Below are 23,120 nucleotides of genomic sequence, written 5' to 3'. Positions count from 1 at the left end.
TTTTTAACACAATTTTTCCTGTAAAAAATTAACATTCTGACCAACCGTGAACTTGTGCAACAGTCAACAAAACGCTGAAACAATAAGATGTATAAAAACAGCACCTTCACTGTAGCTTATACAGATGATACGGGTAAATAATTATAATATTGGGGGTACAGTGCTATCTGTTTGATGCAATGCCCAAGGTTCAAATCTTGGTCACTGTCTGTGCTCACTTTTGCATATTCCTTCTATGTTTTTCTATACATCTCCAAAGACACGAAGGTAACTGGTGCAACTGGTAATTCTGTGAGTAGCCCCCTCCAATGAATTCAGCTTTTTCCTACCTTGCTCCCAAGTATTGCCGAGGGAGGCGCTTCATCAAAACATACTGAGCTAGAGAACGTTACATTAAAAATGACAACATATGCACATAAGTTTTCAGTAATAATGGTATTTATCATCCCTTCAGTAAAACGCATTAATTTCAGATTGTGGAGTTCAGACAATCATAAAAACTTAAAGCTGGCTAGTTGTAGGCTTAAACTGGAAAGACAACAACAACTAATAAAGGAACCAGTCAATACCTAATGGTGACTGACAATGTACTGATTTACGATAACTGTGAGTAACATACTCTGTAAATGAAGAGACAGCACATCTGAACTATTATGGGAGGGAGTGGGTAATCCAACAGTCCTCATAAATGGATCTTCATTCAGACTCTGTGAAGCTACCTGTTCTCCTTTTTGGATTGTATGGCTAACAATATGAATTTTATGCTTAGTTCTGTGTGCATACCTGTTCCACAAGGGCAGCAATCTCCTGTTCAGCCTTTGATAGCTCCTCTTCCTCCTCACGCCCAGGTCCTTCACCATCCTCCAGTGGTATGTTCTCATTGAACTCTGCCAGCTCAGCTACCTGCTCAGCCTTTGCCTGAGAAGCAGCCTTAATATCTTCCTCATCCTCTGCTTTGCAAAGTGCCTGTAAGTAGTAAATAAAATCAGACAGTAACATCGATGATGGCCTGTCTCCTACAATTTACACAAAGTATCCTTCCTCCCCAACCCCCCACAGACCTGTTCCAGTATGGAAGCCTGCTTTGACGAAATCGATTCCTCATCTTCAGATCTGACAGGTGCTTGAACCTGCTGCTCTGCATCTTTCCTCTCCTCTCCAGTCAGGTCAAACAGTTCCCTTATTGTTTGCTGTCAAGAGAAAATTAGCAAAATGAGGAAAAGGAAGCCTCAATAAAACAACCCAGATTTAAAGTGACAGTGTGTCAGTCTTTTTGACCTGTAACTTCACCTTTTCCACATATATGTGCCGTGCACCAAATTTGCCATAACAAAAGGAACTCTGGCTCTCATCTACCCATCATTTCTGCCCAAGAACTACATACCTGCTTGAAGAAGGCAGTGGTGAAGTTGCCACCCTCTATGGCCATATCCCCTAGCATTCTTTTCTGGTTGGCCTTCTTTAAAATATTCTCCTCCACTGTACGCTCACTAATCAACCTGAAATTTAGAAGGTTCAACAAGTGAGAAAAGAACCATAGAAAGAACCACAATGAAGGTGTACTTTTAATAGCTGGTAAAGGGCAAGTTTCACACATCATCATAGGATACATTTCTTCACAGAGACATCTGCAGATTCATGGAATAATTTAGCAGACAACATAGATGATGGTGCCTTGAGGGCCTTCAAACCAGAACCTGTTGAGCTGTTAGGCTGAAGAGCTTGTTCTCATCGAGAATTTCTTTATGTTTCTTTGTTTACAGACTGCAGTTCCTCTAAAGACAGGAACTGGATGAATGAAAATCTTCCCTTACTACCACCCTCCAAAAACCATTTACAATACAATGGATTCACGGAACAGTTAGTTCTCTTAAATGAGTAGATACAATGATTTGCCTCTCAGAATTAGTATGCGGGCACCCCTCTCTCCAAATATGTAACATTACCAAAAAAAAAATCCCTGTTCACCCACCCATAAAAGGCACCAAACCACCCCTCTCACCTATAAATGTGCACATCTCGTGTTTGGCCAATTCTGTGGCAGCGGTCCTGTGCCTGGGCATCCATTGTAGGGTTCCAGTCACTGTCATAGAAGACCACGGTGTCTGCCCCCGTCAGGTTAACTCCTACACCACCACTACGAGTCGACAAAATGAAGCAAAAAATGCGCTTGTCTGCATTGAAGCGCTCCATAAGGGCCTGCAACAGTTGGGGAGGGGAAAGGAAGAAAAATGTGCAGGGTCAAAAAATTAGAGGGAAGACGGTTAAAACAACGTACCATCAAGCAGCCTCATCAAAGCCCTGAAACTCTGAACTATTTATTCATCCTGTACCTAGAAGCTAATGAGCCACACAAACTAAATAAACTCATAAAAATAAAAAATAATGTGGAAGAAGTAAAGTTAAGTTGGTATGGGAATACCCAAAGTGCCCTTTAAGTGGTAACCCACAATTGTTCTACTTCACTTGTGCTTCATTTCTATTATGTTTTCTTGCGTATGTATTTGTCTTGTTTGAAAATCCACGGTTAAACATCTGCCAAATTTTACACAAAGACTGCAGGGTATGTTTCATTCAAAAATTTAGTCTAACCTCAATATGGGTACAAACTCAATACTGAAGCAATTAATATAACTCCTCATGGTGGGGCTCACCATGAGTTCCTTCCCAACCACACACTTGTGTGCCTCCTTCCCTTGCCCCATTTCGCAAATCAATACAAGGACCAGGTCAGGAGCATCTTGGGTGTCCTCCTTGTTAAAGTAAGCTAGACTTTACTGAAGAGCAGTTGGTTGGAGGATTGTCAATTGGATCGTCATCTGAGTGAGAGGTGCACTAAAAATATTTCTGCTACCAAAAAGGAAAGAAATGCTGGTAATGTGCAGTTTTAAAATTGGGATTTTTCAATATTGTTGTGCTATCTACTAAAAGTGATTATGTAAATGCTACATTAGGGTCTGACCAACTGGAACTTGTGGGTGCAGACCCTAAAAAGACAAAGTAAACACAACAGGACTCATTTAAGGTCATGTCTTCCACATGACATTAAGTTTATAAGATAAAATAAAGAATAATTCCCAAAGATGACAGGAAAAGCAATACAAGGATTAGAATGGATGACATGAGCCAGGATTTAAGCAAACTGGTAGAACTGTCACACCTGTCTCTGCTCTACACGTGTACTGCCATCCAGTCGAAGATAAATGTGTCCATGATAGTTTAAGAACTGTTCCAGTACATCCAGCATACGTGTCATCTGAGTGAAGATGAGAACACGATGACCATTGCTCTTCAGCTGACGCAGGAGCACATGGAGTGTCTGGAGCTTTCCTGGTGATCACAGAGAAATGCAAATCTTAATTATCTGTCCAACTGCACAAGGTCAGGGACAGCCAGTTCATCACAAGGTATAAACATATCAACAAGCAGTCTAAAATTAACCCAACACCACGTATGTCATCAGCAGAAAGAAATAAGAATTATCAGGTGCGTACAAATAACTGCATACAAAAATGTTCCATTGTCTGAGAAGCAGCAACTTGATCAACTGACACTTGGGTATTATTATTGGAGGAGACAAGAACACAAACAGGATAAAAACATAATGAGGAAAATCGGGGGGGAAATTTTTCTATGTTGAAGTGCAATTTCAAAAGGTTCTTCCCTATAAAGGTTCCTTATATTCAAGCACATCACTCATCAAGTCTATGGACTGGTATCGTACAGCTTGAAGTCGGCAATGGCAGACTCCAAAAAAATTGAAAAGCACACTCACCGCAGTCATACTGGATGAGCCGGAGGTCAGGGAACTGCGTCCTCATATTGCAGACAATGCGGTGTAAGGACGCAGTACGTGGTGAGAGATCCATTCGCAGCCTCTGGCGGAACATTGCCTGCTCATGCAGGAGTGAAGGTGGTGCATGAGAGGCATGCATAGTGATGGCAGGTGCCTCCACAGGAGGTATAGTGAAAATAAACCTGAAAGAGAGACAGGGTAGGATAAATCAAAAAGCATATGGAACCAAAGACACAGTTTTGATTTTGCTTCTTAAAACTGGCTATGTCTAGGTCTTTACCTATCAATGACACCAGCAAGCTCCTCTATCCTTTGTAGCGGGTTGCAGATGGCCTCACTGAGTGCAACTGTCTGTTCCCAGAATTGTACTGGTCGATAAGAGTCCAGTGGCATTTGTGCAGCCAAACAATTAGAGTAACCAGCTTTGTGCCACTCCCCACTAGCAGGTGAAGCTGATGGAATGTCAATGAAAGAACAAAGCCGTAGAACCTCAGCCCCATAAATGGGCGTTGCTCCACAGTGATGCTCATTAACAAGGATGATTCGGTCCAGCCGTTCCTTGCGCTGCTGCTTCTTATTCTTGTCCAAGCATGACTAAAAGGGGACAAAGATACAGCTCACATGATTCTGCTGGTCAGCTTCAGCACTGCATGACTCACATGCAAGCCACATCAGAAGTTAAAACCTTACCATGTAGAAGGGTGAGCGTGGAGGTGGTGGAGGCTGGGGACGAACTCTGTGCGAAGTCAGCGAGGCAGCCAGGGGTGTATAGCAAGATGTGCGGTCAACCGAGCGAAGAGTGATGATCTCATTATTGTCATCACGAACGGTCAGTCTGAGACCTGAAACACAAGAAAGAAAAACTAAATGAAAATCTACTACAAAAATTCCTCAAAACAGGACTCGAGCATAGAGAATCAATTAGAAATGTAAAAGATGCTGGGAAAGTGTCAAAGTACATCAGAAGTAGCAACTCTTATGAAGAAACTAGTGAAATTATGCTGCTACATGCCAGCTGGCATTCATAATGAGAAATCACTTGGCTACAGATGTTTATAATGTTAGTAGTAATTTCAATATAACTCTAAAGTTATTCCGGAACTCACCTGGCTCACTGGAGGTTCCTGGACTCTGTAGAACTCTAAGCATAGACCGCCCAGGTGGGGGAGTTGGGGTATTATTCCGAGCTGGAGGCGGAGGCTGAGGTTGAGTGACCACAACCACCTGAGGAGCAGAGGATGTTCGCACAGGCTGAGGCGGAACTTGTGCAGAGCTTTGGACACTCCTCGTTACTGGCGGAATTGTGTTTTGTGAGGACACTGAAGTGGAAGGGGCAAAGACAGGACTGAGTGTCTGAGCAGGTGGAACTGTGGTCCGGACTGTTGGCACAACAGGTTGCTGTGCCTTTACAGCCACTGGAGGTCTTACAGAAACAGGACACTGTGGTGGCATTGAAACTGCAGAATGGACTATGCCTGTGCTCACAACTGCATTGACTGTGCCAGATGGCACAGTTGCCTGAGCCCGAACATTTGGAGTTGGTTGTGTGTTAATCTGCCCTGGTAGGCGCAATACAGCAGTGGGAGGTACAGCCTGAGGTATAACTGCAGGGGTGACAGCGGGTCTGATTTGTGCTAGAGGGGGATGTAGCTTAGGCTGAGCACACGAGGCACTTGAAGGACCTGGAGAAGGTGCCATGGCAGGAAGAGCTGGAGATGTTCGGGGAGATGGCTGTACTGCTAAGGTAGGGAGTCCATCTTTGGGAGCTTGCCGTACCACAATCTTCACAATGCCCGAGCTGGTTATCACAGAAGATGATCCTATAAGAAAGGCAGCAAGTTCAAACTGATGGAAATCTTGATGCCTTTATAAAACAAACAAACCATTATACCTGCAAGAATTCAAGATGGTTGCCCTCTGCGGTATTTGTTGTCTCCTTGAAAGGTTGTAAGCCCACTTATAAAGAAACCAACAACAGCCTTGGAAGACAATATGCTATGCGGCCACAGTGATAGGTCTGACATGAGAACAGCAAGCCAGCCTCTTCATAATCCAGTGGCCAAAATAAATAAATAAATAAAAATAGGACATACCCTGTGGCGAAGTAAGAGGCAGTGTCATGGTGGTGGAAGCTGCAGCTGGTGTAGCACCACTTGAGCCAGAAGGCTGCCCTACTGCTGGCTGGCTAGTGTTCTGCTGGGTCACAGCTTGTATCAAAGCCATTTGAGTGGGCTGACTGATGAGGTGTGGGCCAGCAGACACAAGGTGCACAACATTCCCTAAGGAAGAGAAAAAAAGGTGAAAATAAGAAATGAAAAAGGCATGAATAGTGAGAGTACCAAGAAAACAGCATAAAACTCCTCACCTTGGACCTGTCGTGGCTGACTTGCCACTGTAACCTGATGCAGCTGCGCTCCTGACAAGGTCAGCTTATTGCCCTGGATCTGGAACGTCACAGGCTTACTGCCCTGTGCTGTCTGAACGGGACGACTAGCTAGGGAGGCGAGCTGAGCAATGCTCACAACTTCTCCAGCTGCAGAATGAAGAGTATGAGAAAGATGTGTCAAGACAGCTGCCCACCCATTTGCTCATTTCCTATGGTATAGGAGCTGCAATATTATCGTGTTGTAGGTCACAAAGGAGAGAGTGTACTCAGCACCTTCTACCAATCTAAGGCTGGATTCTATTAGGATGTTGAATGACCAGTTACCCATAATACTGACCCACAAATACACCCTCTGACACAATGCTTAAACTCACAAGGTAAGCGAGCCTGCATGTCTGGTGAAAGGAGAACCCGCTGTGTCACTGCTCCAGAAGAGGCGTTGGGCACAGCGTAGCTGGTCAAAGTTCCCATCTGTGGTGAGGGAGCACTAGGCGACGGCACCGTTACTGGCTTCATCACAGCACTCACTGCACCTGGGTTTAGAGTAGCAGTGCCTACTGGAGGTCGGATAGCCAGCACAGGCAACCGAGGAGCAGGATTCACTGCTGGAGCAATTGCGCTGGGGGCTGCTGAAGGTGCTACAGGGGTTGGGCGAGGGGTGCTAAATGGCACAGACAGGGATGGAGAGGCAGCTGCAAGAAAAGTAAAGTCAGTATCCCACTCAGCATCCCCATACAACAATCCAACTTTACTTCACACGTCATTACAAACTCACCATGTAGCTGTGTCGGTAGGGGTGCAGCCAAGATAGGCGTGGCTGTGCTCTGGTTGAGGCAGGTACTTGAAATTGTTGGGGCTACTGACTGTCCTGCTGGCAAGCCAAATGAAGGAGGTGTTGGGGAAGTCTGAGGAAGGGTTGTTGAGGGGGGAGGCTGAAGAATTGATACAGTGGGGGTAAGAGGAAGCGTAACAAGAGAGGGTGCAGAAGGAGGAGGAGGAACTGGAGCTATAGGGGTAGTAGTGAGAAGAGGCATATTTAAAGATGAAGCAATTTCTGGCACAACGGCAGGGGCAGGAGGAGGAGGAGGAGGAGGAGGAGTGCTGGTAGAAGTAGTGATAGCAGTAGGAGCAGGTTGAAGGGGTGGAGGAGGAGGAGGAGGAGGTGGTGGTGGAGCTGGTCTGGGACTATTAACAAACACAACCGTGCGACCATCCGTTTTGGGCACTGGCTGGAACATCCTATAGAACAAAAGTGCTTGTTTAAGCTTAAGTCAACCTGGAGAAGCACTAGATAAGGACAAAGGCAAACAAAGTGATACCTGTTGACTTTCATCTTCACAGGTTTAGGCCGAGGTGGAGGGTCAGGCGAGTCCACAATTTCTTCAATGAGTCGCCGAGTGACTTTTTTCCGAGGTAGGAAGACATCAGTCTCATAGCGAGATACACGAGGCTCCAGGTTGATAAGATCAAAGATTCCCAGGTCCACACGCTGCACGAGGCAATGAACATTTCTGTCAGGGACTCAAACTAAGAAAATAATACAAACTTACATCTGTCCTAACAAACCTTCATGGGGTCTGGCTCAAGCGCACGTAGTACTAGCGAGGCTGTCGTGTAACAGATGCCTTCTGTGATGAAAGGAGAGTGTATGGGCCGTGGATCAAACAGATTGGGGTGATTGCACACTTTACGCAGCTGCATCAGAATGTTGATGACACTCATGAAGTGGCCACTAGCTAAGGTCTCACGTGTCCTAGGAGTTAAGAGTATCAAAGTGAAAGATCATCATCATGAAAAACAAGCCACATACACACACTTGCTCAGGGACACTCATACTTACGAGGCTTGTGCCATGAAGTCATCATACAGGTACCGCTGTCTCTTGGACAATCGGCATTGGATCACATGCTCATACTTCTTTGGCATCTGCTTCTCCACATCTACCTTAACCCTGCGCAACAGAAAAGGACGGAGCACCTAGGGGGGAAAAAAAGTTTAGATAGTGAGTATCTTCATCAGGTAGGTCTTGATGTTGGAGTCTATATGAAATCTCTCACCCTACCTTATGTAGCCTCTTGATAAGGTTCTCATTGTACTCCTGGCTCCCTTCAATCATGCCCGTCAGCGGGTTGCTAAACCACTCTTTAAACTCACGGTGTGATTGAAAGACATGAGGCATAAGAAAGTGCATCAAGGACCAGAGTTCCATCAGGCTGTTCTGCAGAGGGGTTCCAGTCAAGAGGAGCCTACGCTGACTATAGAATAGAAGAGCAGGGTAGTGGTTAACTGGAAAGCAGCAGCACAACAAAACAACAATTCAGATAGCATCAAGTAGGGCTAACCCACCTGTTAAAGTTGAGGAGGCTTTGCCAGCGTTGGGACTTGAAGTTTTTAATGTTCTGAGCCTCATCCAGTATTAGGTATTTCCAGTTCTTGCGCCGAAAGGCTTGATGGTCCTGCAGTACTAGTTTGTATGAGGTGATGCAAACATGGAATGCATTAGGCTTTGTCCAACCCTAAGGAGGAAATCAGAGTTAACAAAGTCAGACCAAATAAGGTCAAGCAAATCACTTCGCCCTTTGGGTTTTGAAACACACACACACCTGTCTCTTTAGTTTCCGCTCCTTCTGGGCCCCATAGTAAGTAAGAATCTTGAAGCCTGGACACCATCTCTTAAACTCCATCTCCCAGTTAAGCATCACACTGGTAGGCACAATGATCAGATGAGGACCCCAGTTGCCTAAACAAAGGAACGTCAGTCACATAAAAGGGCTTCTCATGGAATTTTTAGGGGGTACATCTTAATCCTTCTGAATCTACCTTTTTCACAGGCAAGATGAGCAAGAAGCGAAATAGTCTGGATGGTCTTTCCAAGACCCATTTCATCTGCAAGGATACCATTTAGTTTCTTCTCATACATGGTGACCAGCCAGTCAAGTCCAATATGCTGGTACTCTCGCAAAGTGCCACATAGCAGGAAGGGAATGGGGGTTTTCACCTGGAATATGGAGAATAAAAAAACACATTAAATAAAGACAAAATGGGAAAAACGAGTTCACCACTTCCCATAATCTGTAAAGGCACCCTCAAGGCAGCTTGCTACCTGTGCAGTGGCCAAGGTATAACCTGTGGGCTGAAGGCTCTCAGCAGCAGCAGCAATGTCTGTGATCTCTTTCTTAGGCCTTGCCGGTGAGCTATTGACAGGATCCTGTTGTTCTTCTCCTTTATCATTAGCCCTAGCAAGCTGAGGGGGAGTCTGGTCAGACTTCAAAAGGAACTCTACACCAATGTCACCACTGCTATCTTCATCACTTTCTTCAACCTCTAACGTGCCTACAGGAAGGGGCAATAGACAAGTCCTGTAAATGGCTATGGAATAAAGGGTTGCAACATGCAAGTGACATATTTAGCTACCTGAGAAGTGACTGTTCTCATCCTGATCCTCCACAACTTCATCTTCTTCCTCCTCCTCTTCCTCCTCCTCCTCATCTGGTAAGGATTCATCTTCCTCAGAGCTTTGTCGAGACCCATCAGACTCTGGTACCTCAAATTCATCTGCATAAGCCCCTGCATATTTCTGGAGGAGCTGCTCATAGCTCATCTCACCTGCGATTAAAATGTCATGTAGTAAGCACAACTACGTTGCTCAGCGAGAGCAGTATATAAACAGTCGTACTTACCCTCCTGGAGGAGGTCTTCAATCTCTTCTGCATGGTTCATCTCGCCTTCAACTTCTTCCTGTGCAGCAATGGTTTCTTCCTCATCTTCAGCTGAGAAAGATAACATGAATGTGGGTTACGTTCCAAGTTAGTGTGCCAGATTACGAGACAGTTAACCCGGGCTGCTGATCAAGTGCAACTATTGTTCATTTTTTCACCTTTCATTTTGAATGAGTACTACAAAAAAGCAATTAAACTTAAATGTCAAGTTTTTAAAACACATAAATGTGAAAAATACAAGACAGATCATTCACTCGATATGATTATAGTTAATTTTTATAACCATGAAACTGAGTAAGAAGAACTGGTTCTAAATATGTGGCTTGAAAGAAAAAAGACAACGTAAAACGCACACAATATACAGAAATGGGCAGATGTGAGAAATAAGTAACCCCAGGTTTATAAATTTTTATCAAGGTAAAGCAGAATCAGGTGGATCAATGACAGAGTTGTAGCCAATCAAATGAGCCAACCAGCAATATTTAAGATGTGATATACGATGAGAGGAGAGGTGCAAACATACACTCACCTAAAGGATTATTAGGAACACCTGTTCAATTTGTCATTAATGCAATTATCTAATCAACCAATCACATGGCAGTTGCTTCAATGCATTTAGGGGTGTGGTCCTGGTCAAGACAATCTCCTGAACTCCAAACTGAATGTCAGAATGGCAAAGAAGGGTGATTTAAGCAATTTGGAGCGTGGCATGGTTGTTGGTGCCAGACGGGCCGGTCTGAGTATTTCACAATCTGCTCAGTTACTGGGATTTTCACGCACAACCATTTGTAGGGTTTACAAAGAATGGTGTGAAAAGGGAAAAACATCCAGTATGCGGCAGTCCTGTGGGCGAAAATGCCTTGTTGATGCTAGAGGTCAGAGGAGAATGGGCCGACTGATTCAAGCTGAAAGAAGAGCAACTTTGACTGAAATAACCACTCGTTACAACCGAGGTATGCAGCAAAGCATTTGTGAAGCCACAACACGCACAACCTTGAGGCGAATGGGCGACAACAGCAGAAGACCCCACCGGGTACCACTCATCTCCACTACAAATAGGAAAAAGAGGCTACAATTTGCACGAGCTCACCAAAATTGGACAGTTGAAGACTGGAAAAATGTTGCCTGGTCTGACAATGAGTTCACTGTACTAAAATGGCCCCCACAGTCACCAGATCTCAACCCAATAGAGCATTTTTGGGATGTGGTGGAACGGGAGCTTCGTGCCCTGGATGTGCATCCCACAAATCTCCATCAACTGCAAGATGCTATCCTATCAATATGGGCCAACATTTCTAAAGAATGCTTTCAGCACCTTGTTGAATCAATGCCACGTAGAATTAAGGCAGTTCTGAAGGCGAAAGGGGGTCAAACACCGTATTAGTATGGTGTTCCTAATAATCCTTTAGGTGAGTGTACATGACTGCAGGAAAGCTGGTCAGCATCGCACACTAAGGAAAATTATCAGTAAAACGGAGGAGTGTGTGGGGAAACATATAGTAGATGCTCATCATTCTGGGCATGTATACTATAAGCCTAACAACCAAAGTATGGAGTCCAAATATACTGCTCAAAAAATGAAAGGAACACTTTTTAATGAGTGTACAGCATCAAGTCAATGAAACTTGTGTGTTATTGATCTGGTCAGTTAAGTAGCAGAGGGGCTTCTTAATCAGTTTCAGCTGCTTTGGTGTTAATAAAATTAATGGTTTAACAGGTGGAGGCCACTGACATTTTCCCTCCTCATCCGCTTTTTCCACTTGTTTTGCATTTGACTACGGTCAGTGTCACTACTGGTAGCATGAGGCCATACCTGGACCCTACAGAGTTTGGTTGTACAGCTAGTCCAACTTCTCCAGGATGGCAGGCACATCAATACATGTCATTGCCAGAAGGTTTGCTGTGTCTCCCAGCACAGTCTCAAGGGCATGGAGGAAATTCCAGGATAACAGGCAGTTACTCTAGGAGAGCTGGACAGGGCCAGAGAAGGTCTTTAACCCATCAACAGGACTGACCAGTATCAGCTCCTTTGGGCAAGGAGGAACAGGATGAGCACTGGCAGAGCCTACAAAATGACCTCCAGCAGTTAGGCAGGCCACTGGTGTGAATGTCTCTTACCAAACAATTAGAAACAGACTTCAGGAGGGTGGCCTTTTGGCCCAACATCCTCTAGTGGGCACTGTGGAGCTCGACTGGCATTTGCCATAGAATACCAGAATTGGCAGGTCTACCACTGGCACCCTGTGCTTTTCACAGATGACAGCAGGTTCACCCTGTGCACATATGACAGACATGAAAGGGTCCGGAGAAACCATGGAGAATGTTACTCTTCCTGTAACATCGTTCAGCATGACTGGTTTGATGGTGAGTCAGTGATGGTCTGGGGAGGCATATCCAAACTAATTGGGAGGAACTTAATTATGCAGCAGAACAATGATCCAAATCAGTGTCACCTCAACAAAGGACTTCATCGGGCGCAACAAAAAAAATGGAAGGCTTTAGACTGGCCACATCAATCACCAGATCTTAAACCCGAATGAACATGCATTTCACCTCCTAAAGAGAAAACTGAAGGAAGAAACCCCACAAAACAGACAACAACTAAAGGATGCTGTGGTAAAAGCCTGGAAAGGTATAACTAATGAAGAAACAAGAAATCTGGTGGAGTCTATAGGTCGTAGGCTTGCTGTAGGTATTGCAAGCAAGGGATCTGCAACCAAACATGAATTACTTTTGACTTTAATTTAGCTGAAAAAATTCTGTTACAATACTTTGCTCACTTGAAAAACTGGGTGGTTTGTTACAAAATGTGTTATCTGCTCCATGCCTAACATATCTAGATGTAAACAGGGAAGAAAAGCTGAAACTCTGATCTCTCTTCTCACATTCATCTCATAATCTCACACAAAAATGTCTTCAAATGCACAGCAAAAACAAACTGACCTTGCTGTTCCAATATTTTTGGAAGGGGACTGTAGATTTGCAAATGTACTTCGTGTACTGGCCATGATGAAAATAGTGAGGTCAAAAATACAGTAAGGGAAAATATTAAATTTAACAGAATTCAAACACTGTGTTTTCCATAGAAACTTTCATTTCACTGCATCCGATGTCACAATATAGCAGACGTCAGAAAATGTTGATTTTGAAAGAGTGAAGTGGAAGTACTTTTGATAACACGCTTTCCTGAAGAGCCATTTAATAAAGCAAAAAACCTGACTTAGAAAAAAGTCATCCTATAGAACATTCAAGGACTGCAAAATCTTCTGTAATGAACAAAATGTAACTGGTTTAGATTTATGGGCAGCTTTAAACACTATTGGTCATTATTATGCAGGATCTGAATTCAGCTGTACATTCAGTCACTTAATTAGCAAATCTAAAAACGATACCGCCAAGCCTTAACCCACCCTGCAGTAGGATATGGTGGAAGACCACTTCTTTCTCATTATATATTGACAGAAGCAAACCTAACTCATAAATGTAGAAATTTCTTTCTTTGCAGAAGGCAACCAGCTACGGTGTATTCATCATTCACATCAAATTATTACTTTAATTATAACAGAGTGATGTAAAAGAGTGAGTGAGTGAGTGAAAATTCCATTTTAAATTCAGAAAAAGTGGGGAAACTTTGCAGATAAGTAAACCCAGGAACTCTCAGATTCAAAAGCTTTCAAGCTTAGTTTGGTCAAGACCACTTGAAATTCAGGTGTTATCCACCATATTATTCAACATGACAAATTTATGCACACCTTAAAACATTATAAACTTAGGATGGTTAAAAAAAAGTAAGTTGATTTGGATCAAACAGAAATGACTACTTAAAATACACCACCAGACTCTTAATAGCTACACTTGATGGTCATGTTAATTCAATACACAATATGGAGTTAATTCAACACCCAAAACCAAGAACTGCATTGCCTTCCAGTTCATTCTAGAGCCAATGTTAAACTCCTTTAATTGTCTAATATAATTAGAAGTGACTTAGCAGCCTACACAATAAAGCGAATTACCAACTTAAAATGCATGCTTAGGTAAAATTTGAAAGAATGCACAAAACACTTCCTGGTTATCTCGTGTTGGTTTGCTTAGAATTGTATTTTCATTAACTAATACTCTATCCTGGATTACTGTTTTAAGTACCCCAAGGCTGTAAATTGAAAGTTACTTTAAAAGAATGAACTGAATAAAGTGGTAAATTTGACGTAACAAAATGGAAGTAAAGTGCTTTGGTAATACATTCTTAAAACGGTAATAATGGGGTTTAACCACCAGTAGGAAAAGAATCATAAAAATCACACGCCCACAAATAAACCAGAGTCTCTTGTGTAGCTGCATTACAAACTCAGTTTCAATAACTTCTTACACGTCATGGCCATTTTTTTTTTTTTTTTTTAAAATCAGTCATTAGTCTACTGTTTCTACATCCTTCTTGACTTATATGAAAATTAAACTTTGGCCAATATGTTTTCCCATTTATTAAATAACTATATTAAAATAAAAAACCAAATGTAATAGTTGTGGTTCATCCTTAGACACAAATGCAATTAAAATGCTTTAAAACATAAAACGGAGCTAAATAAAAGCATAAAAAAAATAAAGTTCTTATAAAGAACTAGCCAACCCGTGGCGTACCATACGCCGCATAATCAGGCTGGTTTTTTAATAATTTTTAAGCACAGGGAGAAAATTAACATTTGAAAAATTGGTAATGTAAAAAATCATCAAGAATGCACAGAACAAACCAACACACAATCGTCCGTGCGGCGCTCAGGCATGGAAGGTGGAATGGGAGGAGAGGAGAAGGACATCCACTCCGCTCCCTCCGTCATGCTAGTCTGCCGATTTCTCGTCCAGTATGCACTGCCTGCTCATGTGCCCACTTCCAACTCGTCACTCGAATCGTTGTCTTTGCACAGTCCAGATGCACCTGTGACTCACGTAGACTTTTCATTGCTCTGTGCGGTTTTGGCTGCCTTTCTATATATAATCCACCAAGACAACCGACCACGGTGGTACCGAGGTGGGAGGGGGGTGTGTACAAAGTGCAGGAGCATCTAAGACGAGGCATGTTTGTCGCGGATGCGAATTGCTGTATGTAGCGTGTAAAACAGTTTGCTATGGTGCACGCAGTCGTGAGTCGTAACCGAAAACTCGTTTTTTGAAGACTGCTCACTTTATTGTGTTTTAACCTCAGTTGTAAAGGAATGTTTAAAGGATCCCATGGGATACCCCTCGCAAACAGTTTTACAAGCCGCAAATGGCGATTCACCTCCGCGAGAAACATGCCTCTATGAACAGTCAACATGGGTCGGAGCTGCATGTGACCTATACGACAGACAAATATAAATGACGCCGGTTTTTTCTGTGTCGTCACGTCCGAGTTGGTGGGCGTGGCTCCTTCCTGCGTGCGCCATAGGTGTCTCACTTGTCGGGCTTAGTGAATCCACGCCCCTTGCTTTCCATGGTTGTCTTGCCTTAGTGAATTATATATGTAGATTTTCAGTTTATGCTCATAAAATCAATAGTAAAGTTTCAACTTTGGTACCCAAGCAAATAATGGATAACTATGCCCAGCTCCATCGCATTCCATTCACTTGGGTCAAACACACCCCAACGGCCACACTATCCCCCGGGTTTGTCCAAGGCTCGCCATTAGCCATTCTCACAGACCTCAGCAACAGAGAGATGCATAACTTCGTGCTTCTCACACTGCTGGTTCTGCAGTCCTGGAAGGCCTCTCAGGTCCTCCTGTGTTTTGAGCACACCAATATACAAATTATGCTTCAACAACCTTCTCGCTTGAGCCCCGGTAGTAAGATTACCAAAATTTTGTGTAATGCTGCCATTAGTATGGTTTTAAAAATTGGGTGGTTTGCACTTTTTTTAGTACCAGTATACCGCACAACACTACCACATAACTACTTGAATTTTTTATCCTAATATTTTAAGAAACGGAAAAAGTTCATTTTACAAAAAAGTGCTCTCTGTAAATTCAGTAACCAACCTTCTTCCTCATTGGCTGTAAACTCTTCGTCATCTTCTTCTTCACAGTTATGTCCATGAACGGAGATCTCGTTACCAGAGGTTTGCAGCTTGTTTTGCTGAAGAATACAAAGAAAATGTGTATATTTATATTAAAAAAAAAAAAAAAAAGTCTATGGAAGGGCTAAGAAATAGGCATACTTTCAAGTTATTGGGGAGCTGGCTTTGCTGCCTCTCATCTTCCTCTTCACTCTCATCTGCATCATCATCCTCTTCAACTTCATCATCGCTGCCAGAGGAATCTTCTAATACGCCTGCTGGTAGTGTCTGAAGCAGCTCCTCCAAAGGCAGTTCCCCCTCCTGTTTTAGCAGCTCAATTTCCCGCAAATGGGTCTCCGCATCATTTCCCTCCTCCCGTTCTTCAACCTCAATTGTCTCCTCATCATCCTCCTCATCATGGGGTTCAAAGTCTCCATCTGCAACAGAGAAACATAATAGGCAATATACCAAATGTAAAACTAACAGTTATGTTTAGCCACACCACACCCTTTCAATGAAAATATTACACTTTTTAATTTTGATATATTTCTTTAAATGTGGTACAAATTCTGCAAGGCACATGAATAAAATACAATAATGGCAGAAACATTATACAAAACAAAGTATAAAACACTCCTTTAAGAGACACAGCATAATTAAGCACACTACAAAATAACTAGTTGGGTTCAGCACAGCATGCTTACACATATATGTATGTCGGAGTGGTGTCTTGGAAAAGTATTTGGACCCTAGACCACTTCACTAATTTTACTGAAATGCTGTTCTTTTAAGTTATTTCTAAGCACTGGAACTTAATTTTCGGTGACTTTAAGTTAAACAAAATAAAACAAAATCTCTTTTTATCAATATTCATTTCAAACACTTAATATTTTAGAGTTTCCTTCTGCAACAATAACAGCTTTAAGTCTTTTGAGGTAAATATGTACTGCATGAAAGTGATTTTGGTCCATTTTTCTAAGCAGCTTTACTCTAAACTGTTCACGATAGCCACAGGACATCGGTGTAGAAAACAAACGGTCACATACTCCTCACTTGACTTGACTGGGCCACTTCATTCTTTAGAGTATTCTTGATCCACTCCAAGGTTAGTTTTGCCTTACACAGGGCACCAACCTCACACACATCTGTGCAGGGATGTCACAATACTAGAATATTCATTTTCAATAACTATCCTAAATATCAAAATGCTGGGCAGGGCTTGAATATTAATGCTCTAGACATAGATATGTCTCATGATGCACAAGAATAAGCAATAACAAGGTCTGATGTGAGGTAGAGCCGAAAAACAACAGAACAATGGCTGTTTTACAGCAACTTTGAAATCTTAGATGGACAAGCTTGATTCCACAAAGGTAGCCTTAAAATTGGGCAAATCAAAACTGGAGGGCAAAATTTGTAAAATTAAAACATCAGGTGTGTGATATTTGAAATCTGAATTAACCAGACTTGTTCATTACATATTACTCTTCTCAAGTGTTAAAGGGCAAGTTTTTTTTTGAAGGCAAAGTTATTACAAGTATATTCTAAGTACATTTTAGTAAATTTATTATTAGTAATACATTTAAAAAAAATACCTAGTCTGTTGTTGCATCTTACAATGGGGCTGGAAGTTACTTATGGTATTAAAAAAATTAAATAAACAGCTTCATTTTAGAATGCAATTATGTCACAACTTTATATCATGATTGTGAAGAAACAATTGTGATTTGAAAAGAAAAAAAAAATACCAAACTTGGCCTTTAACTAGTTAATGTCTCCTCCACATACTGATGTATACATTTTACAACAGCAAATGTTACATATCGAACAAAAAGATGTTTTAGACAAAACAGTTACACATTTTGCCTGAAGGGGCGTGAGTTGCCTTGATAGCTTGCATATTGTAATCTTTTTTAGTTAACCAATAAAAAGTGTCATTTTGCTGGACTTCTCAAAAGCATTTGTTTAAATGAAAACATTGTTATTATGCATGTGACAGTTATATAATGAATAATATTTGAAGTTTAATTAAAATATTTTAAGGAGATTTTTTCAGTAGCTGGAGAAAAAAAAAATGTCAGTGAATACACTTAGTACACACAATTAAAAGTTAAATCAGGCAGACCATGATGCAATCCTCAGTAAACACCCCCTCCCCCGAGTCGTTACAATCTTCCCATTTGTTGATACACTGGGGATGAAATTCTCCTGTCTCTGTTAAACATCAAATTCAAGCCCTGCATTTGCATAGAATTCCATTATCAGCAGTTTCTTAACTCTAGTAAAGTTTACTCTCTTCATCCAAAAAGACAGCTAAAACAGGACAACTGCAGCATGCTCACCATCAGAAGGGGGCTGACTAGAAGACAAAGAACTGGGGTAGGAGTCCTTCAAGGAAGAGGATCCTCTAGTTCTATTAATGGAGACAGATTCATTTAAAGACTGACTCAGAAGATCTGAATACTTCTCAGTCTGGCCCACAATGAAGTCAAGCTGTAAATCCAAAGCCTTCTTTCGCTTCTCCTCCAGACGCGACTGTTGCTTGAACTGGACAACCTAGACATTGAAAACACAGATGGCCATCAGTCAAAAACAAAATCAAAAAACCAATCTGTGACCCCCAGGGCTTTGTATTCACAGCTCACCAACCTTACCTTTTCAACATTGGACCAAAAGGTCTTGACCTCCTTGGCAATGGAGGAGGCAATCCGCCGCAGCTTGGCCTGCTCATCCCTTTTAGCTTTCTCTTCTTTTTGACGCAACTCCTCATGGTGGCGCATTACCATACGAACCACCTGTAAGGGGCAAAGGCTTTGAAAATTACATATGAAGACTAATTCTATAGTTAGCAAAGTATACCAGAACAATAAGCAACCTCCCCTCAAAGAGGTACACAACTCAAATGTCCAGGAAAACTAAATTTTCTCAGACACCCTGATAGATTTGCATGACACCAAAATCTTTGACACTGCCGAAGATGTCAAAACGTTAAAAGAGATGATTTGCTACAGATTTATAATGTTCAATGGGCAACCAAGTAGGATGTGTGCATAATTGTGTTTCATTTGAATTAACTGGAACAAACAAAGTGGACCACTCCAAGTTTTACAAACAACATCTTACCTAATCTCTTTTAACCCAGACGTTCATATAAAGCATACTTAACTGCACCATGTTAAGACTGAATATAAAACTATAAAGTTTCTCTCTAATAATTTGCAACAGACAATTAATGGTAAATGTTATTAAGGCTTGTCTGGTTTTCTATAATCATAACCAACCCATACAAATGGACCCATTCTTTATATAATGCATGCTAAGGTGTGCGTTTGGTCAGGCAGAGCAATCGGACTTGTGAGTTTGGCTTCAGTGACTCAACTGAAAAAGGAAGTACAAGACATGAAAGGTGGATGAAAGGCGTAAGACGAGACACACACACACACACAGTCATCATCAAATTTTTAAGTGTAAAAGAAGACAGGAGACAAGCAAGGGGCCTTGAAATGATAAAGTCTGAGAAACAGGCTTTACAAGAAAGTGGGTTGAAAAACTCACAATGATACAGAAGGTGCCAAAAAGGTACCCAAAGGGCAAGAGATACTGTATAAAATAGTTTTTAATTTTTACTATTACCTGTCTGTGACAGGTAACGTGGCTAGTATATAAATAAAATGAATACATAAAAAAAGCACAACATTGTGTGTTACATTTAAGCACACTATCTTCTGGTTTGCCAACATCCATGACAAACCACAATTAAAATGAAATCATCACATATATAAATGTTTGTCCACACCTACACATTAACACAAAGTGCATTTCTAAGTCACAAGAAAAACCTAGACCACTGTCCAACTACACTACAGAGGTAGAATAGTTGCTGTAGGTCCATTTTTGGCAGGTTAGGCACATTTTGAGAGTAACAGTAAACAGCAGGCAGGACTGACCTGAAAACTCATGATGATTCGGACCAATGCTCAATACGCTCCAAAGGGGACAAATTGTTAATCCTAAACAAGAGCAGCCTATGCTGAATTTTTGCAAGAACACGTTTACAAGAAGGATGAATGAGCTTAAGACATTTGTTTAAATACCAGCTTCAAAACATTAAGTTTAATTATCTGCTTACATGCAAGCAAACTGCTAAAATGTACTTCCATTTTATCCATTTGAAAATTCAGTCTGCAAAGTAGAGTGTGGCCTATTCAGTCAACCAACTCAAGTTCCATATCAATTCACCAGTTTGCATTTCTCCTGTTTCATGATAAAGCAGACAAGGAAAACAACTTTGCATAAAGCAAAGTCAGACACCTTTTGCAATTATAAGGAAGATACAACAGAAGATGCACTGATAAAACAATGCATGAAAGAAATAAAATAGTAAAAAAGTTTGGCTACAAACGTGCTTTTAATTATTGTTCACACTGGACAGAGTCAGGTCAAGTCAACTTGACTTGACACTGGACAGGGTGTTGAAAGAAAAGTTCAGTGCTGGTCTGCAATATTTAAAGGCTTAATTTATCTAAAAGAAAACACTCTATAGATCAGAAAGATTAAATTTGATTTCCTCCCCTCACTAAGTCAAAAAGCAACTTTTTTTTTGCTATCGTCTGCATGCTACCTGCTTCTGTTCATTCCAGACAGTGAAGTAATCTCTAAAATGTAAGTAAACTAACCATCTGTTAGCTACAGTTTAACTCTGAACACTAATTTCATTAAACATTAATCACTTGTCAAGAACACACAGGTTTCAGACTCCAGGATCTTTCTTGTCTCTCCTTTATTATAGCATAGTCAGTACAGCAGTGTCTGCACTGACTGGCAAAAAGGAGACCCTTCATATAAGCACCAGCTACCAAGTCCAGACCTACCACACACAGGCCAGGACCTGCAAAGGTGCTACACTGCCACATTTTCTAAAACATAAAGACGACACCCCCTCTCTCTCTTTTTTTTTTTTTTAAAAAAAACACACCTTCCTGGCCACACCCCTCTTCCAACGACGCTCTTGTGCAAAATCAGCTGAAAGCCACTGCATTTCCTCACAGAGGTAGTCCCAGTGCACTTTTGGCCTGCTTGGCTCTGGTACCCTAGAAAGCCTCTTCAAGGACCAAAAGCCTTCACGTTTGAGAGCCGATGTGCGATGTTCAATATCCGCTTCCTGGAAAGGATGGTTTAAAATTAAGGCAATTAAATCAAAAAAAAAAAAAAAAATTAAAAACATTTCCATTTTCTTACTACCAATTATCTGTTCCTCCCAATAAGTAACACAGCAGACACTTTACTATTCCTGCTGTGGGTTGCAAGGGAGAAGTTGTTCTCAGCACCAGCTACCAAATCCAGTCCTATGGTCATAAGGTCAGGACCTGTTAAAGTGCTGAAAATCTTTTACAAAAGGTTCACTACTGGAACCAGGAAGCTCTTCATAGAACCTAAGAAGGCAAATTTCACTCACATGTTTAGCTTGTTCAGCAATGTGTGTCTGACTACGGTCCCATTTTGGTGGCCGGGGACTCTGCTCTAAACTGATAGGAGATGAGCTCAACTGCGTTGGAGAGATGAATTTCCCATGTGGACCTCTAAGCGGGGTAAAGTGGGTCCGCTCCCCAGACATGGAAAAACTGGAGCTACTATCGCCGTAACTCAAAGGAGAGCCTGCAGACATGCAGCTTGATGAGGAGCAGCTAGCAGATGACACCTGTTCTGAAATCAGAGTGCTGCAGGCAACCATCATTGGGTCATCTGGTAACTGCAGTACCTGAAGAACAAAGATCCGGAATAAAGATGAAAAGCTAATACATCAATTTCTGTTGGGTCATAAACATTAATTTAGAAGAACTAATACAGTTGTGTAAGACCGCAATCTCTGTAAAGCACCAAACCCTGGTCCAGGTTCTTACTTTGTCTGCCAACACTGCATCATGAGGTGGTGGTGACTGCGGAGGCAAAGGAGGATTCCCTTGCATCTTGTCTTCCATTTTGTGACACTCCTCTTCTTCCTCCTCGCCGCCGTCGTCGTCACTGTTGCTGCAGCTTGGAATCTCTGTGGTCCCCTCCTGTTGGCTGGCTTCCAGGATGGCGGCCTGCTGCAGAGCATGCTGGGAGAACCCAGCCTCATTCTGGACAGCTGGTCTCTGGGACGAGCCGTCCAGCCCTGGAGACCCCTGCTGTCCCAGCGTTGGCCTGGGACTCCCAGCTCCTAGCACACTCGCACCTAAACAGCAAAGACAGTTCGATTAAGGCTAACAAATTTGGAAACAAATATAGCAAAAGACATCCTTTTAATTTTAACAGATTACATGAGAAGGTCAGTTGGATTTTTTCACAATAGACCTTGTAACTAAACCTTTCCGAATAGCTAAAGACACAAATGCATCTCTTTATAATAATGAAGGTTTTATATTAAAAAAAAAAAAAATCTGAAAATTCTAATCAAGACTTTAAATTGCACACATAAACCAATCCATAGTCTACGTTATGCTTGGTTGTTAATCCTGGTATTGGAACTTAGGCGAGTAATACTCATAAATTAAAGCCTGAAGCTCTCATTATCATCACTGAAATTTCTTGCCCTGAAAATGAAAACACATGAATTTCTCAGCCCTAATGGCACAGAGTTGCTTCCATCCCAATGGTGGGGTTCTATGTATTACACACATTAAAAAGCAATTTCCATATAAAACAGAAGAGCATGGAAACAAAAGTTTTCTCCCGTGTTATCATATTAAATTGTCAAACCATGAATCAGACATATAAAAAAAAAAAAAAAAAAAGGATGTCTGCTTCATTGAAGTGACCCATGTGTGGTAAAACATATTATTCAAGAAGGCAGTGTAGTTTTCATAGTTAAGTATGTCAGATTACATCTGTGAACTAAGCACATGCAAGGCAGATAGAAGTTTTGTTTGAATTTCTTCACAAAGTGACAACATGATAAATTGTCGGACAACAAAAACATCTAAGCCATCAAAAGAATATTAGAAATTGGGCATTGACAGCCAAAGTTACGGCTCAGCAGTAACCCAGCAAGTACTACGAAATAGACGGTCAGTTACTCTGCAAAGCTTGCAAACACATCATTGACTGGAATCCACAAGGACACATGCAATGACCACCTTAAGTGTCAGGCACATCTAAGAAACAACGAATGGAGTCCAGGTCGGGAATTCTGCAACTTGTCAAACCACAGTCA

General features: G+C 41.8%; 1 protein-coding gene across 5 annotated transcripts in view; it reads right to left on the bottom strand.

Moving 5' to 3' along the window:
• The window catches only part of LOC120536632 (Snf2-related CREBBP activator protein), a 50,208-nt gene that overhangs the window by 12,464 nt on the left and 14,624 nt on the right, over positions 1 to 23,120 (bottom strand). For 3 of the 5 annotated variants that reach the window (XM_039765050.1, XM_039765049.1, XM_039765047.1), the window contains exons 3-32: positions 21,829 to 22,142; positions 21,384 to 21,686; positions 20,904 to 21,089; positions 18,583 to 18,723; positions 18,271 to 18,484; positions 16,091 to 16,365; positions 15,912 to 16,008; positions 9,863 to 9,952; positions 9,597 to 9,788; positions 9,286 to 9,515; positions 9,003 to 9,180; positions 8,786 to 8,922; positions 8,529 to 8,698; positions 8,245 to 8,437; positions 8,023 to 8,159; positions 7,749 to 7,935; positions 7,502 to 7,671; positions 6,958 to 7,421; positions 6,557 to 6,874; positions 6,162 to 6,329; positions 5,890 to 6,075; positions 4,903 to 5,616; positions 4,487 to 4,638; positions 4,077 to 4,390; positions 3,776 to 3,978; positions 3,161 to 3,330; positions 2,003 to 2,199; positions 1,385 to 1,499; positions 1,062 to 1,190; positions 784 to 966 (exon numbers count right to left, since the gene is read on the bottom strand). In XM_039765050.1, coding sequence (XP_039620984.1) covers positions 784 to 966; positions 1,062 to 1,190; positions 1,385 to 1,499; positions 2,003 to 2,199; positions 3,161 to 3,330; positions 3,776 to 3,978; positions 4,077 to 4,390; positions 4,487 to 4,638; positions 4,903 to 5,616; positions 5,890 to 6,075; positions 6,162 to 6,329; positions 6,557 to 6,874; positions 6,958 to 7,421; positions 7,502 to 7,671; positions 7,749 to 7,935; positions 8,023 to 8,159; positions 8,245 to 8,437; positions 8,529 to 8,698; positions 8,786 to 8,922; positions 9,003 to 9,180; positions 9,286 to 9,515; positions 9,597 to 9,788; positions 9,863 to 9,952; positions 15,912 to 16,008; positions 16,091 to 16,365; positions 18,271 to 18,484; positions 18,583 to 18,723; positions 20,904 to 21,089; positions 21,384 to 21,686; positions 21,829 to 21,906 — 6,291 coding nt within the window. In that variant the 5' untranslated portion in view covers positions 21,907 to 22,142. Of the gene's footprint in view, positions 1 to 783; positions 967 to 1,061; positions 1,191 to 1,384; positions 1,500 to 2,002; positions 2,200 to 3,160; positions 3,331 to 3,775; positions 3,979 to 4,076; positions 4,391 to 4,486; positions 4,639 to 4,902; positions 5,617 to 5,889; positions 6,076 to 6,161; positions 6,330 to 6,556; positions 6,875 to 6,957; positions 7,422 to 7,501; positions 7,672 to 7,748; positions 7,936 to 8,022; positions 8,160 to 8,244; positions 8,438 to 8,528; positions 8,699 to 8,785; positions 8,923 to 9,002; positions 9,181 to 9,285; positions 9,516 to 9,596; positions 9,789 to 9,862; positions 9,953 to 15,911; positions 16,009 to 16,090; positions 16,366 to 18,270; positions 18,485 to 18,582; positions 18,724 to 20,903; positions 21,090 to 21,383; positions 21,687 to 21,828; positions 22,143 to 23,120 lie in introns of those variants that run through there. The other 2 variants (XM_039765048.1, XM_039765051.1) reach the window with 2 other exon arrangements.

Source organism: Polypterus senegalus, chromosome 10, assembly GCF_016835505.1.
Source record: "Polypterus senegalus isolate Bchr_013 chromosome 10, ASM1683550v1, whole genome shotgun sequence".
Taxonomy (NCBI): domain Eukaryota; kingdom Metazoa; phylum Chordata; class Cladistia; order Polypteriformes; family Polypteridae; genus Polypterus; species Polypterus senegalus.
The sequence above is the reverse complement of the archived record's forward strand: the minus strand, read 5'-3'. Positions and strand labels throughout refer to the sequence as shown.